This window comes from Cetorhinus maximus, chromosome 25 (genome assembly GCF_964194155.1).
Source record: "Cetorhinus maximus chromosome 25, sCetMax3.hap1.1, whole genome shotgun sequence".
Classification (NCBI taxonomy): Eukaryota; Metazoa; Chordata; class Chondrichthyes; order Lamniformes; family Cetorhinidae; genus Cetorhinus; species Cetorhinus maximus.
Genome location: NC_135903.1, coordinates 11,387,924 through 11,404,162, shown reverse-complemented (window position 1 = coordinate 11,404,162; position 16,239 = coordinate 11,387,924). Strand labels below are relative to the sequence as shown.

The window sequence follows — 16,239 nt, the reverse complement described above, 5'->3', positions numbered from 1 at the left end:
GTATAACTCAAACTTTAAGATTATTGTCTCCTCCTTGATTTCCACCAACAGAGGAACTAGTTTCACCCGCTTGCGCCACACCATCAGTTTTTCATGATGTCACCACCGGGAGCTTTCTGTAACATCACTTCTGTCAACGTCTCCCAAAATATGTCCAGCCTGAGTTGGCAAACTTAATGCCCGCTCCAGCACACTCCATTAAATTCCGCCCAATGTTTCTACTTGTGGGAGAATCCAAAAAACTAGGGGTCATAAATACAAGATAGCATATCCAATAGGGAAGTGAGGAGAAATTTCTTTACCCAGAAGATGGTTAGAATATGGAACTTGTTACCACAGGAAGTGGTTGAGGAGAATAGTTTAAAGGTTTTATTTTCAAAGCAAGACAGTTTAGAGAGAAAAGGGAATAGAAAGATTTGCTCCAAGACTAAGGTGAGACAGATGGAAAAGGAATCTCATGAAGTATAAACACCAGGGCAGACTAGTTGGGCCAAATGGTTTGGAGTCATACCTAGCACAAAGGAAGATGGTTGTGGTTGTTGGAGGTCAGTCAGCTCAGCTCCAGGACATCACTGCAGGAGTTCCTCAGGGTAGTGTCCTAGGCCCAACCATCTTCAGCTGCTTCATCACTGACCTTCCTTCCATCATAAGGTCAGAAGTGGGGATGTTCGCTGATGATTGCACAATGTTCAGCATCATTTGCGACTCCTCAGATACTGAAGCAGTCTATGTCCAAATGCAGCAAGACCTGGGCAATATCCAAGTTTTGGCTGACAAGTGGCAAATAATATTCACACTACACAAGTGCGAGGCAATGACCATCTCCAACAAGAAAGAACCAAACCATCGCCCCTCGACATTCAATGGCATTACTATCACTGAATCCCCCATTATCAACATCCTGGGGGTTACCATTGACTAGAAACTGAACTGGACTAGCCATATAAATACTGTGGCTACAAGAGCAGGTTGGAGGCTAGGAATCCTGCAGCGAGTAAGTCATTTCCTGACTCCACAAAACCTGTCTACCATCTACAAGGCACAAGTCAGGAGTGTGATGGAATACTCCCCACTTGCCTGGTTGAGTGCAGCTCCAACAACACTCAAGAAGCTTGACACCGTCCAGGACAAAGCATCCCGCTTGATTGGCACCCCATCCACAAACATTCACTTGCTCCACCACCAACGCACAGTAGCAGCAGTGTGTACCATCTACAAGATGCACTGCAGGAACTCACCAAGGCTCCTTAGACAGCACCTTCCAAACCCACGACCACTACCATCCAGAAGAACAAGGGCAGCAGATAGATGGGAACACCACCACCTGGAAGTTCCCCTCCAAGCCACTCACCATCCTGACTTGGAAACATATCACCGTTCCTTCACTGTCACTGGGTCAAAATCTTGGAACTCCTTCCCTAACAGCACTGTGGGTGTACCTACACCACTTGGATTGCCGCAGTTCAAGAAGGCAGCTCACCACCACATGATTATCAAGGGCAATTAGGGATGGGCAATAAATGCTGACCCAGCCAGCGACACCCACATCCCATGAATGAATAAAAATAAATAAATGTTTGTTTCTGTATCATTGAATTAAATTTGACACAGCCACAGAAACAAATTTTAGGGCAGGTGACCAAAAGCTTCATCAAAGAGATAGGGTTTAAGAAGCGTCCCAAAGGAGGAGAGAGAGCTGGACAGAGGGAGAGCTGTCGGGAGGGAATCCCAAGCTGCTGATGCCATGGCCACCAATGGCAGAGCAATCAAAATCGTGAATGCTCAGGAGGCCAGGATTGGAGAGATCTTGGAGGGTGTTAGGGCTGGAGAGGTTACAGAGGTAGGGAGCAGCGATGCCACAGAAGAATTTGAAAACAAGGGTGGAAATTTTGAAATGGAGGCATAGCCAAACTGATGCTAATGTAGATCAGTGAGCTTAGGGGACAATGATTCTGTGCAAATTAGGATATTGGCAGCAGAGTTTTGGACGAACTGAGGTTTGCTGAAAGTGGGGGATGGGAAAATCAGCCAGGAGAGCATTGGAACAGTTGTGTTTGGGGGTAACAAAAGCATGGGTGAGGGTTTTAGCAGCAGATGAGCTGAGACAGGCAATGTTCCTGATCTAAAAAGCCGATCACTCATACATGTGCAGACAACCTGCCTTGCTAAAAACAGGATGCTGTTCATGGAAGCATAATGCAGGAGACTTGTCATTGTAGCCACCCTCATTCTAGGTGTTGAATAAATGCCATGTTTTTCCTCGTCACGCAATAGCTTGCTCAATCCTTTTATGTATCAGCTTGTCTACTATGCTGAGCACACAGCTCCAACAACCAAACACACACCCAAATGTGTACTGGAGTTGGCATGGAGATGTTTACCAGCAGGATATGAGAGTGCACACTCACCATTTACCCTGGGGAGTACAGTTTGGAGCTGACAATCTCTGCCTCCCTACAGAATTCCACAACAGATAAATGCATTTTTACCTTTGAGCACGAAGGAGATATGATCCACCCACTCCTTGGCTTCCCGACGGCTTGATGCAGTAAACTGGAAAGGGAAAGAATCATTTATCAGATGGGAACAATCTGCATCTCCTCTCCTGTATTTTACTTCAATTTTACCACGTTAACCTCCACAACTGAAATTGCAAGAAACTAAAATATGGACAGAAACATCAATGAACATACCACATGTCACAATGCAGTAGAGAAATAAGGTGACTTGCATTTCTGCAGCACCTTTCACAGCTTCAGGATGTCCCAAAGCACTTTAGAGCCAATGCAGACTTTTTTGAAATGTGGCGACTACTGTAATGTAGGAAACACAACAGCCAATTTGTACACAGCAAGATCCCACAAAGAGCAATGAGATAATGACCAGATAATCTGTTTCTTTTTAACATCTGTTGAGGGATAAATATTGACCAGGGTACCAGGTAGAACTGCCTTACTCTTCTTCAAAATAGGTCCACGGGATCTTTTAGGTGGATCGAAGAAGGCAAACGTACCACCGGTCTATCTTCCGAAGTCCTCCACTCCCATCCCCACCTCAAATGCCCCCGACCCGACCATCTTACCTGTTCCAACACTCAATTAGATCATGGCTGATTTGTATCTTATCTCCACCTACCCATCTTGGTGCTGTAATCCTTAATGCTCTTACCCAACATAAATCTCTCCAATCTCAATCTTGAACATTCCATCTGAACCTCAGCACCACCACCTTTTGCAGGGATGTCAGTTCCAGATATCAACTACCCTTTGTGCAGAGAAAGATAACAAGAACCAGCAGCAGGCCATTCGGCCCATTGAGCCTGCTCTGCCATTCAATAAGATCATGGCTGAACTTTCACATCAGTTACATTTTCCCACTCTATCCCTCGATTCCCTCAGTTCACAAATGTGTAAACAGTTCTCTGTTTTAAACATATTCATCGCCTGAGCATCCACAGTTCTCTGGGGTAGAGAATTCCAAAGATTTACAGCCCTCTAAACGAAGACATTGCTCCTAATCTCAGACCGAAATGGCCAAACCCTTATCATGAAACTCTGACCTCCAGTTCCAGATTCTCCAGTCAGGGGAAGCAGCCTCTCAGCTGGATGTGGGCGTTGTTGGCTAGGCAAGCATTTATTGCCCTTGTTTACAGGGCATTTAAGAGTCACATGTAGGCCACATGTAGGATGACAGATTTCCTTTCCTAAAGGACATTAGTGAACCACATGAGTTTTTATGACAATCAACAATTAGACTTTTAATTCCAGATTTTTATTGAATTCAATTTCACCATCTGCCATGGTGGGATTCGAACCCAGAGCATTACCCTGGGTCTCTGGATTACTAGTCCAACGACAATACCACTACTGCATCGCCAATACCACTACTGCATCGCCTCCCCTTAAAGCCCTGTTAGACCCTTTAAGAATGATACATATTTCAATAAGATCACCTCTCATTCTTCTAAACGCTAAAGGATATCGGCCCAATCTACTCAATCTCTCCTCATAGGAGAATCCCGATTCCAGGAATCCCTTGAATTTAGGAGATTGTTTCTTCGGTAAGGAGACCCACCCCATACACAGTTCTCCAGGTTCGGTCTCATTAAGATCCTGAGCAAAGAAATGTTTCCTGACCTCACCCCTGAATGGCTGAGCTCTAATTTTAAGGTTTTTAAAAAATAATTATTCCTGGGATGTGGGCGTCATTGGCTAGGCCAGCATTTATTGCCCATCCCCAATTGTCCTTGAGGTGGTGGTGGTGAGCTGCCTTCTTGAACTGCTGCAGTCCATGTGGTGTAGGTACACCCACAGTGCTGTTAGGGACGGAGTTCCAGGATTTTGACCCAGTGACAATGAAGGACTGGCGATTATCCCCCCCAATTGTTTTTGATTTGTCCACCAGAGGAAATAGTTTCTCTGTATCTACTCTATGAATCCTTTTATTATTTTAAAGGCTTTGATTAGATCACCTGTCAACCTTCTAAACTCAAGGGAATAGAAGTAATATTTGTGCAACCTGGCCTCATATTTGACCCTTTAATTTGTGGTTTCTTTTTGAGAGTAAAATCTTGGGAAGAGGAGAGACAGATGGACGACACACTTAGTTGTACACTAAGTGCATCTTCAAACTTTCATCCTATTGCTGTTCTCACATTAACGATGATGATAAATACACAGCACTGTGCAGAAATTGCAGATACACCCCATTTTAAAAAAAGAGTTAAACATTTCAATTAGGAAGTTAGCCCACCTCCTGAAATATTATACATCTTCAACAGAAATCTATCACCAGTGCCTCTCCTTCATTCTGGCTAATAATCACACTCACTATAAACCTAATTATACCCAATTTATAGATGCTTGAGGTGGCGCCAGAGGAATCTGATATTGTAGCAGGGAATGCACTGAGAATCTAATTCAGTGCACCAAGGATCACTCTGGTGAATGTATATACGGCAGCCACAGAGACAGCTCAGCAGACACAAATTTCAACTTGTTTATTTAAAATCGATTTTGCTTTTAACGGGGAGCAATTCCCAGAGGAGCAGGAGACTGCAGTGAAGTTTGCGATGGAGCGAGATCCCCACGGTTACCCACAGCAGCGTCTTAAGGAGGAGGTGAAACAGGGGAAGGGTGGAGATAGTACCGAGTGTTTCCCTGCCTGAGGGAGGAGAGCACTGGTGTCAGTCACTTGCTGCGATGCTTTGGTGTCATTCCTACTGCAAACGCTGGAAAGAAAGAGAGCACCCTTTATATGGTTCCCTCTGTTAATTGTTTCAGCGACCAAAGAACAACTTGCATTTATCTAGAACATTCAACACAGTAAAAAACATCCCAAGGTGTTTCACAGGAGTGATCTCAGATAAAATTTGACACTAAATTCCATTACCACATAAGGAGATATTAGGACAGATAACCAGAAACTTTGTCAGAGGTAAGTTTTAGGGAGAATCTTAAAAGGAAGAAAGGGAGGCACAAAGGTGACATGAAGAATGGCTGTGTGCCTCAACTTTATTTTAGTACACTGGGGACAAATATTACACTATTACCTTAATCTCATAGCAATATTACCATTATCTCGTTCCACCCTTAAAGGTGAAGGGGTTGATGAGCATTATGGTGGCCATCCTATGCCCTTAACTGGATTTGTACCTTGCAATGAGCAACAACCATCTATTAGTTGTCATGACTTAGTGGGAAACACTCTCACCACTGAGAGTTATATATTCAAGCCCTTCTCCACAGACTTCATTACATATTCCAAGCTGACATTCCAATGCAGTACTGAGGGAGAGCTGCACTGTCAGAGTTTCCATCTTTCGGATGAGATGTTAAACTGGGGTCATGCCTGCTCTCTCAGATGGATGTAAATGATCCCCTAGTACTATTTCAAGTAAAAGCACGGGAGATTTCCTAGATAATCTGGTCATTATTTAATTGCTATTTGTGGGAGCTTGCTGTGCGCAAATTGACTGCTGTGTTTCCTGCATTACATTCTTACAAAATGCTTCATTGACTTTAAAAAGCACTACTGGATGTTCAGAGATTGTGAAAAGAGCTATATAAATGCAGGCCTTCTTTCATCCAAATATTTTGAAGCTGCTCAATTGAACACTTTCACCTCTAAATCCTCACAGTTGCAAAGATATTCCATAAAACGGGGGAGTCGGTACCTGATACACCTTCCTGTCTGAACTAATGATCTCAAAGCAGGCATTCTTCTTGGAATCTTTCCGGAGGATTGGAGTCAGGTTAGCATCGTAGAGATAAAAGGCGCCTCTCTGCTGCTTATCTGCAAGAAACCAGAGAAACGAACTGAACAAAGAATGGAACACGGCAACAAAGTATAGCTGGGCGACATTTCTTGTTCTTTATTCTTTCATTTGATGTGGGCATCAGTAACGAGGCCAGCTTGTTACCCATCCTTAATTGCCCTCGACAACTGAGTGAACTGCTAGGTCATTTCAGAGGGCAGTTAAGATTCAGCCACATTGCTGTGGGTCTGGAGTCACATGTAGGCCAGACCAGGTAAGAATGGCAGATTCCCTTCCCTGAAGGGAAGTAGATGAGTTTTAATAACAATCATAACAGTTGTCATGGTCACCATTACTGAGACTAGCTTTATACTCCAGATTTATTAACTGAATTTAAATTCCACCAGCTTCCATGGTGGGATTGGAACCTGTTTCTCCAGAACATTCGCCTGGGCCTCTGGATTACTAGTCCAGTGACATTACCATTACACTACCATCTCCCCATTTTCAGAGTTCCACGGTGAAAACTCAGAGGTCTAAAAATCCAAACCGACAACAGCATTTTCTACCTCAAAGTGGTTAACTCCTTACTGCTCTCTGAAATGGCCAAACAAGCCATTCAGTCGCACAAAACCTCAGGGCGATTAAGGAACAGGCAATGAATGCCATCCTTGCCAGAGGCAAGTACATCCTGCGAATATTAAGATGCATATCTCTGGTGAATGTAAAAAGGGGTTTAAGAGATCTACATTTCAGCAGGAGTCCCGTGTAAAAGACCGTGAGGACATTGCAAGGGTTTCACTGATACCTTTCTCGTTGCCATAGTAATAGAACATATTTGTGTTCAACACACAGAAACGCCTCTGCCACTCGGAACCAAAGAAACTGTGATCTAAAGAAAAGTAAATGGAAGAACAGTCAAAATTTAATTTTCAAAAGGATTTAATTGAGAGATGTTAAAATGAACCAGCATCATTCTACCCCCCCTGCCTCCATCTCCCAGATCCATTCCCAATTCACCAACCGTCCACCACCAACCCCTCTCCCACCCACCTCAGCACAATGAATCTGAGGACAGGATCAGGATTGATTTTGATATCCTCCAATAACAACAACTTGCATTTCTATAGCATCTTTAATGTAGTAAAACATCTCAAGGCGTGGCTGAAGTTGTAGCCTCCAATGGTGGAGCAATTAAAATTGGGGAGGTGCACGAGGCCAGAATTGGAAGAGTGCAGAGATCTTGGCGGGTTGTAGGGGCTGTACAGATTTCAACGATAGGGAGGGATGAGGCCATGGAGGGACTGAACACGAGGGTGAGTTTTTGAAAAAAAAGCTGATGCATTGCTAGACCAGGTGCAAACACAGGGGATTTTGTACGAGTGAGGATGTGGGGGCAGCAGCTTTTTGGATGAGCTCAAGTTTACAGAAGGTGGAAGATGGGAGGTCGGCCAAGACAGTGCTCGAATAGTCTGGGGGTAACAAAGGCAGCAATGAGGGATTCAGCAGGTGAACAGTCTTGTGTCAACAAGCAGTCAAAGTCAGACATGAAGAATATGGGCTTGGATGAGGAATTCAAGGTGTGTTGACTATCTGGAATTGATCGCTTCTAGAGAATAAAGCTGGGAGTGGGAATTAGAATATTCATTAAATATATTTTTTTTATTCATTTATGGGATGTGGGCATCGCTGGCTGGGCCAGCATTTATTGCCCATCCCTAATTGCCCTTGAGAAGGCGGCGGTGAGCTGCCTTGTTGAACTGCGGCAGTGACTGGAGTATGTCATGTCTGCTCTCTTAAGTTGACGTAAAAGATCCCATGGCACTCCTTCAAAGCAGAGGAGAGTTCTCCCTAGTGTCCTGGCCCATTTTTGGTCGGTGCAGACTCGATGGGCCGAAGGGCCTCTTCTACACTGTGCGACTCTGTGATTTTTATACCTCAACTGACATCATTAAAAGAAACCTATTATCTGGTGATTATTATATTGCTGTTTGTGGGAGCTTACTGTGCTCAAGATGCTGGGAGAAAATTTCCTCCAGTTAGGTAGTTTTGAACTACCTGTCACAATCTCAAAACAAAGGGTCGGCTGTTTAGGACTGAGATGGGGAGACGTTTCTTCACTCAGGCGCTTGGGACTTTCCAGAATTCTTTCACTCAGATGGCTGTGGATGTTCAGTCATTTAGTAAATTCAAGGTCAAAATCAAACGTTTTTGGCACACTGAGGAAATCATAGGGATAAGATGGGGATCGTGCGAGGAAATGGAGTTAGTGTAGATCGTCAGTTATTGAATATTGAGGCAGGCTCAAAAGGCCAACTGACTCCTGCTCCTGGTTCCCATCTCAAACTTTCTGTCGAGTTTCCTACAAGCGACTGTAAAAAGCATTTAATTGGCCATGAACTTTGGGACATTGAGGCCATGAAAGGCACTATATAAATTCAGGTCGGTCTTTTTATTGCATGTTAGCATGACATCACAGTCACCTACCTTTAGCTGGTTAGCTGATGATGTGCCCACCCTTACCACATCTGAACTCTGTTGGGTGGCAAAAAGAGGCAGCAGCTCAGCAGTAACTGGGACCTACCCAGGTAGAGACTGATTGCTGTGATTAGCAGCAACTGCATTACCGTTGCATTTTGTGACTGACAGGATGGTAGGAGAACAGGATGGGCCCTGGTCTTTTAACCAGTAATTCCCACATTCCCACAGCTCAGATTCCATCACTATCTGCTCATTGCATGATCTGTTTCCTGTGACCAGATGTTTGAGGTGATAGTGATAGCAACCTAAAGGATTTTTCCTTCCCAGGAAAAGCTGATTCTAGCAAATTTTCCACAATAGGCAAGAGTGAAAATTCTAGGGAGACAAGGTTCAAATTAGAGAGTGAGGGTGGTGGTTGGTTTGGTTGGGGGGGGTGGGGGGGGGGGGTGGAGAGTCGTAGAAACATAGAAGCTAGGAGGAGTAGGCCATTTGGCTCTTTGAGTCTGCTCTGCCATTCAATATGATCATGACTGATCCTCTATCTCAATGCAATATTCCCGTTTTCTCTCCGTACCCCTTCATGCCCCTAATATCCAAAAAATTAACAATTTCTTTCTTGAATATACTCAGTGGCCTGGCCTCCACAGCCTTCTGTGGTAGATAATTTCACAGGTTGACCACCCTCTGAGTGAAGAAATATTTCCTCATCTCAGTCCTAAATGGCCTAAATATCCTGAGACTGTGGCTCCTGGTTCTAGACCCTCCCAACCTGGGGAAACATCCTCCCTGCATCCAGTCTGTCTAGCCCTATTAGAATTTTACAAGTTTCAATCAAATCCCCTCATTCTTCTAAACTCTAGTGAATACAGGCCCAGTCGAATCAATCTCCCCTCATACGACAGTCCTGCGGTCCCCAGTATCAGCCTAGTGAACCTTCGCTGCACTCCCTCTATGGCAAGTATATCCTTTCTTAGGTAGGGAGACCAAAACTGCATGCAATACTCCAGGTGTGATCTCACCAAGGCCCTGTATAACTGCAGTAAGACATGCCTACTTCTGAACTCAAATCCTCTTGCAATGAAGGCCAACACACCATTTGCCTTCCTAATTGCTTGTTGCACCTGCCTGTTTACTTTCGTTGACTGGTGTACAAGGACACCCAGATCCCTTTGTACATCCACATTTCCCAATATATCACCATTTAAATAATACTCTGCCTTTCTGTTTCTCACACCGAAGCATATAACTTCACATTTATCCATGTTATACTGCATCTGCCATGTATTTGCCCACACACACAACTTGTCTAAATCTCCCTGAAGCCTCTTTGCATCCTCCTCACAATCCCACCCAGTTTTGTGTCATCAGCAAACTTGGAAATATTGCATTTGGTTTCCTCATCCAGGTCATGTATATATATTGTGAATAGCTGGGGCCCAAGCACTGATCCCTGCGGTACACCACTAGTCACCGCCTGCCACCCGGAAACAAGGGTCCAGAATAAGCTTAACCTTAAAATTAGAGTCAGACCATTCAGGGGTGATGTCAGGAAGCACTTCTTCACACAAAGGGGAATGGAAATCTGGAACTCTCCCCCTAAAAAAGCTATTGAGGCTGGAGGACATTTGACAATTTTGAAACTGAGATTAATTAATTTTCATTGGATAGGGTTACTAAGGGCTACAGAGCCAATAAAGAAAGATAAAGAGAAAATACAAATCAGCCATGATTTAACTGAATGGCAGAACAAACTCAAGGGGCTGAATGGTCTTCTCCTGTTCCTGGATGCGTTTGGTCAGAGAGGAGGGATTGAGGGAGCTGGTGAGAAGGCAGGTAGCTGGGTTTGGACACTGGAAAAAAAAGGGACAGGTTGGCTGGGTCCTACTGGCCTTTTCTTATTCCTGAAATTTTTGATCTTAATTAACTTTAAGAAAGGATGGCGCCCTCCTGTACAAGGCCGTTCTCCCCTGTGTAATGAACACAACATTCAATCAGCAATGTCTTCCTGTGTAATGGACTGTGTAGATCACAAAGAAACAATATAAGACACTTAGGGAAAAAGAGGCCTCTGTGGAAATACTGGCAGATGAGAGTGTCTTTCAAACTGACAGGGAAATTTTGTGAAACCTTAGCTACTTGATTGCAAGAGATAAAACCTTGCAGATAATGGTAGATTGCGCTAATTAACTAAAAATGCTGTTCTCGGCCTAATACTGTAGACATTTTATATTACTGATCTCTATTATCTCTAAAATCAACCAGTAAAATTTTAAAAAAAAATATGAGGCCTGTTGAATCACACAATTCAAATCCAAGTTGTCTGCAGTGTGTCCACACAAACATCTTTCAGGAGTTTTGTGTTTATCAGAAGGAGTACTTGCAGTTTTGCCTATCTCAGCCGTTACTCTGTTTGGATGTACCCCTGGAGATGCCTTTGTATGACCACCACACTCCTGCCATTGGTCATCCAACATGTCCATCTCGTGGTGCCCCACCTTCCAATGCCCAATTGGAAAGCGAGTGCTCCTTTGCTACCCAACTGGATGGTATTTGACGGTTGGACAAGCAGCCTTTACTTCTCTATGTCTGATATTTTTTATAAGTCAGAAACAATAATGGTTGAAAGACAATTACAAAAAAAAAACAATCTTTCATTGACCTCATTTTGAATTTTCTGCTGGGTATTTGCAGTATCTGGGAGGGTTGGCAACCTTAACAATAACATACAATAAATGATCCACTATGTAACAACGTTCTGCTGGTACCTCAATCTTGATCACCTTATCTGCCTTTTCAACCACCCTGAAGGGATCTATGGACATACATGCAAGGTCCCTCTGTTTCTCTACACCTCTCAGTATCCTACCATTTATTGTTTATTCCCAAATGCATTACCTCACACTTTCTGCATTGAACTTTATTTACCACTGTTCTGCCCACTTGGCTAGTCCATTGATATCTTGCTGCTCTCTATAACTTTCTTCTTCGTTGTCAACCATACAGCCAATTTTTGCATTGCTTGCAAACATCTTAATCATACCCCACTACATTCAAGACCAAATCATTGATATATACCAGAAAAGCAAGGGACCCAGTACTGAGCCCTGCGGAATCCCACTAGAAACAGACTTCCAGTCACAAAAACACATGTCAACCATTACCCTTTGCTTCCTGCCTCTGAGCCAATACTGGATCCAACTTGCCACTTTGCCTTGGATCTCATGGGCTTTTACTTTTGTTACCAGTCTGCCATGTGGGGCCATACCAAGAGTCTTACCAAAATCCATATAGACTATATGAAATGCACTATCCTCATTACCTTCTCAAAAGAAATGTTTCTCCTGTATTCCCTATTGGATTTATTAGTGACCATCTTATATTTATGGTCCCCAGTTTTGGTTTCCCTCAAGTGGAAACATCCTCTCTCTATCAAACCCCATCTTATTTTTTTTTTTAAGATCTCTACCAGGTCACCTCTCAGTTTTCTATTTTCTAGAGAAAAGAGCCCCAGCCTGTTCAGTCTCTCTTGATAGTAATAACCTCTGGAACCAGCCTTGCAAAATTTTTTTTGCACCTTCCCCAGTGCCTCAATATCCTTTTTATAATATGGAGATCAGAACTGTGCTCAGTCCCCTAGGTGAGGTCCTTCAAATGTTGGCATGGGTGTTTAATTGCTTTTTGGGGGTGGTAGAAATTTTTTTTCAGATTTCTTCTCATGACAGCTGTAGCTTTCTTTAAGGATTAAATGAATTGAGAAAAGTCAGTGACAGCACAGATTGTACATGGAATACTGCACATTATTCTGGTTACAATGCTCCTAAATAGAACACGCATACATTGATGATAATCAACAGGAAAGGAACAAGAACGATTGGAAGTGTACAGGAGATGAGTTATGAGGAAAGATTAGAGAAGATTAAACTCTGTGGCTGAGAGAAAAGGAAGTTAAAAAGAGTCTTACCAAGGTATACAAAAGAATAAATGGTGTACAGATAAGGTGAATCCAGAATATTATTTCCGCATAAGTCAGGCCAGAGGGACAAGACAATATAAATTTAAATTACTGAAAAATTAAATTTATATCCAGTTTGCCCATCACCCCATTGCTCATCGATCTACATTGGCTCCCGCTTCTCAAACACCTCAAATTTAAAATTCTCACCTTTCTGTTCCATGACTTCCCCCATCCCATTCTATCTCTCCCTCCAGCCCTAAAACCCTCCAAATCTCTGCATTCCTCCAACTTTGGCTTTTGTGTATCTTCCATTTCCTTAGTTCCACTATTGTTGGCTGTGCCATTATCCATCTCGGCTCCAAGCACTGGAATTCACTTTCTCACCTCATTTAAAATCTACCATAAAATCCACACCTCTGACCAAGATTCCGAATATTGCCTCCTTTGGCTTGACCTTTATCTTTGCCTCATTAAGCTTCTGTGTAGTGCCTTGGGACAATTTTCTTGTTTAAGGCGCTTTATAAATGCTAGCTGTCATTATAAACAGATTTCAGGAAAACTTATTTCACTCAAAGGATGACAAGACGTGGAGGATAATGGTAACATTCAGGATACTTGTTGGTAAGGTAGTGGAATTTAAGGGGGCGATTGGCTGAATAGCCTCTCCTCGATTTTATGCTTACTAATATTCTGATATGGCAAGGAGTGGGTACAATGGACTGAGTTATATTTTCTCATTCTCTCTTGTATCTATACGCTCTACAAAGAGCAACAGCTTGTTAGGTGCTGAACTTTGAGAATCTGTGCACTGAGACTGAGCTCAAACTGTTCTTCAGACATTTCACAGGTATCCTGAGAATGAAAACTTTCACCCCATCACTCTCAGCTGGATATAAACAGGTCCTGGGGGTAAAACAGTAAAAACCAACTTCTTCATTTGACTATTCAGTATGTTCACCAGAAGGAAAAAAAATGATGCATTTCCTAAATTCCAAGAAGGTCACAAGGAGAAAATATTAAAGAGAGAGAGAGAGAAATGTTTCTTTTTATTCTGTACCTCTGCGCTTTTTCTCCAAATAACCCTGCTTCATAATGCTGGGCAGGTCCTGAGCTGCGATGTTTGCGATATCTCCACATTGCACTAATGTAAAACAGAACAGAGGCAGAAAAATCAATAGTTTGCTCCCATGTAACAAAATTAGAATCACAGTCTTAGCAGAGGAAAATTTTAACATAAATGTCTTCTCAGGAATTATGAGTGAACTATTAACCCCTAGAAACCGGAGGGTTGGAGGTCAGATGGGATGCTAAAATTTAAAAATCTCAAACTCAAACCAAACTCACCTACTCCTGGTTTTAAAGGTGGGGGAAGGGGGAATGTAGGGATGTTGGGCCGGGCTCCCAAGATGCAGGTTGGTCACTTAGATATTTTAATGAGGCTCTGGAGATCTTTTGTTACAGAGGGTAATGCCTCTGGCTCTGAGCCAGAAGCTCCAGGCTCAAGTCCCACTCCAGGACTTGCTAGCCATGCAAGGAGCATTCATGACGTGCCAAACAGGTTGATAACCAACCTACTAATCCTTTCACTATGCCCACGGCAAGCAGTAAGAGCATAAGTGATTCTTTATCAGTCATCATCAAAAACATGCTTTGCCAGCATCTCAGTATACAGCAAAAAATCCTTCATGGAAAAGACATGAAGAGGGCTACATATACTGGATGAGCACAGCCGAAAAAGAATGAGGCTCTTAAGACAGAGAGGAGGTGGAGGAAAGGGAAGAAGAGGAGGAGGGGAAGGGGGAAGGCAGATGGGGATGACGACAGGAGCAGATTTGGTTATGATAGATTCAATATTGACAGTCTATTTAAGCCAACATTTCAATGTCCACTTTGGGGAGGTAATGCAGATTTGCAGGTGTCTAGATAATTGTACCATGTTGGAGTCAGTCTTCCAGAGAGGACTAATAAGGGGTACAAACTGGGGAGGGGGAGAAGACTGAAGAGTAAGGAAAAACAACAGGGGGAGGGGGGAAGTCATCTCCCGACAGAAGCTACTTCAGAGGAACACCATTGTAGGCTGACAGGCAGCCTCCTGGTGTGTAGCACGTGGGAGACGGGAAAAGAGAACAATAAATACACATTAAGAAAAACAATAGACAGCACTGAAAACTTAATGACTTCGAACATTATATTGAACACTGACATATGCAAAGAGCAATGACCTTTTAATATCCCATAATATGTTCAGAGATTCCCTGGGTATCTGCACAGCCTCTTTCATTGTTTAGCTTTTATTCTACAAGATCTGAGTAATGAGATCCTGTTCACCACTTCCTTGTAAATGTCCACCAGCAGAAATGGGATAAGGAGATTCCTCTAACCTTGAACAATCAGGTCGGATCCTGCACTGTGTTTCGCTATGTTCATGTTCTTATCCTGGACAGAATGGTGTAAAGTTGTGGAAAGATTCACAGTTTCATGAACAATCTGTCACTTGGCCTTTAGGATCTTTACACCAGTCAATCTGGGGCCAGTCCTCTTTGGCAGTAGGTGTTTTATAGCCTCCCAGAACCTGTACAATGAGTGGTGGAGGAGAGCTACCCTCAGTCGCTGGACATGAGCATCTCACTGGATGTCAACCCCAGATTTCCAAGCCAGAGGCCTGGTCTCCATTCTCTGAGGTTGTGTGGGATGGGATTCGAACCCTGCATCTTCTAACCCAGAGGCAGGAATACTCCCACTGAACTAAAGGCTCAGTCCATTCCCCAGGTAAGAGAGGAATAAGAAAAGAACACTTATCAAGAATGTGTTGTTTTTGATTCAAGCTCAGGATGCTCTACGCCAGCCCATTTCAGAGACTGGGGCACAAAAGTCTAGGCTGACCATCCAGTGCAGTACTGAGGGAGTGCTACAGTGTCAGAGATGGCAGCTTTAACTTGAGAGGTCTACCCTCTCACGTGGATATAAAAGACCCCACAGCTGCTATTTCGAAGAAGAGCAGGGGAGTTCTCCATGGTGTCTTCATCAACACTTATCCCTCAATCAGCATCACACCAAAAAAAAATTATCTGGTCATCATCACACAGTTGTTTGTGGGAACTTGCTGTGTGCAAATCGGCTCCCACATTTCCCATATTACATCAGTGGCTTGACTTCATAAAGTACTTAATTGCCTTCAAAGCATTTTGGGATGTCCTGAAGTTGCAAAAGGTGCTATGGAAATGCTAGTCTTTTTGAGGGGTTTGAGGCAGAAGACCTGACATACACACAAATCACAATGAGTAGATTCCCAGGAATTCAGAATATTTCAGAACCATTGACATGCCCAGTAAAAGTGTATCATATTCATAATTTTAAACATGGACTGGATTCAGTATAGAATTTTCTGGAACTGTCTTTTTAAAAAATGGATATTAAAAGGCTAAGATGATTGCTGAGGTGACTTTTGCTGTTTCCCCACAGACAACTTCAAGTCTCTGGAAAGTTGCTCATTGAATGACCATGTGTAGGGTGCCCCCTTTGAATGGACATACCAAGGCAATACCAT

At 43.2% G+C, this 16,239-nt stretch overlaps 1 protein-coding gene across 3 annotated transcripts in view; it reads right to left on the bottom strand.

Annotated features, from left to right (window-relative positions):
* The window catches only part of skap1 (src kinase associated phosphoprotein 1), a 338,408-nt gene that overhangs the window by 108,290 nt on the left and 213,879 nt on the right, over positions 1 to 16,239 (bottom strand). For all 3 annotated transcript variants that reach the window (XM_078529454.1, XM_078529453.1, XM_078529455.1), the window contains 4 exons: positions 13,750 to 13,833; positions 7,065 to 7,148; positions 6,176 to 6,294; positions 2,490 to 2,553 (listed from right to left, as the gene is read on the bottom strand). In XM_078529454.1, the coding sequence (XP_078385580.1) occupies positions 2,490 to 2,553; positions 6,176 to 6,294; positions 7,065 to 7,148; positions 13,750 to 13,833 (351 nt within the window). The remainder of the gene's footprint in view (positions 1 to 2,489; positions 2,554 to 6,175; positions 6,295 to 7,064; positions 7,149 to 13,749; positions 13,834 to 16,239) is intronic.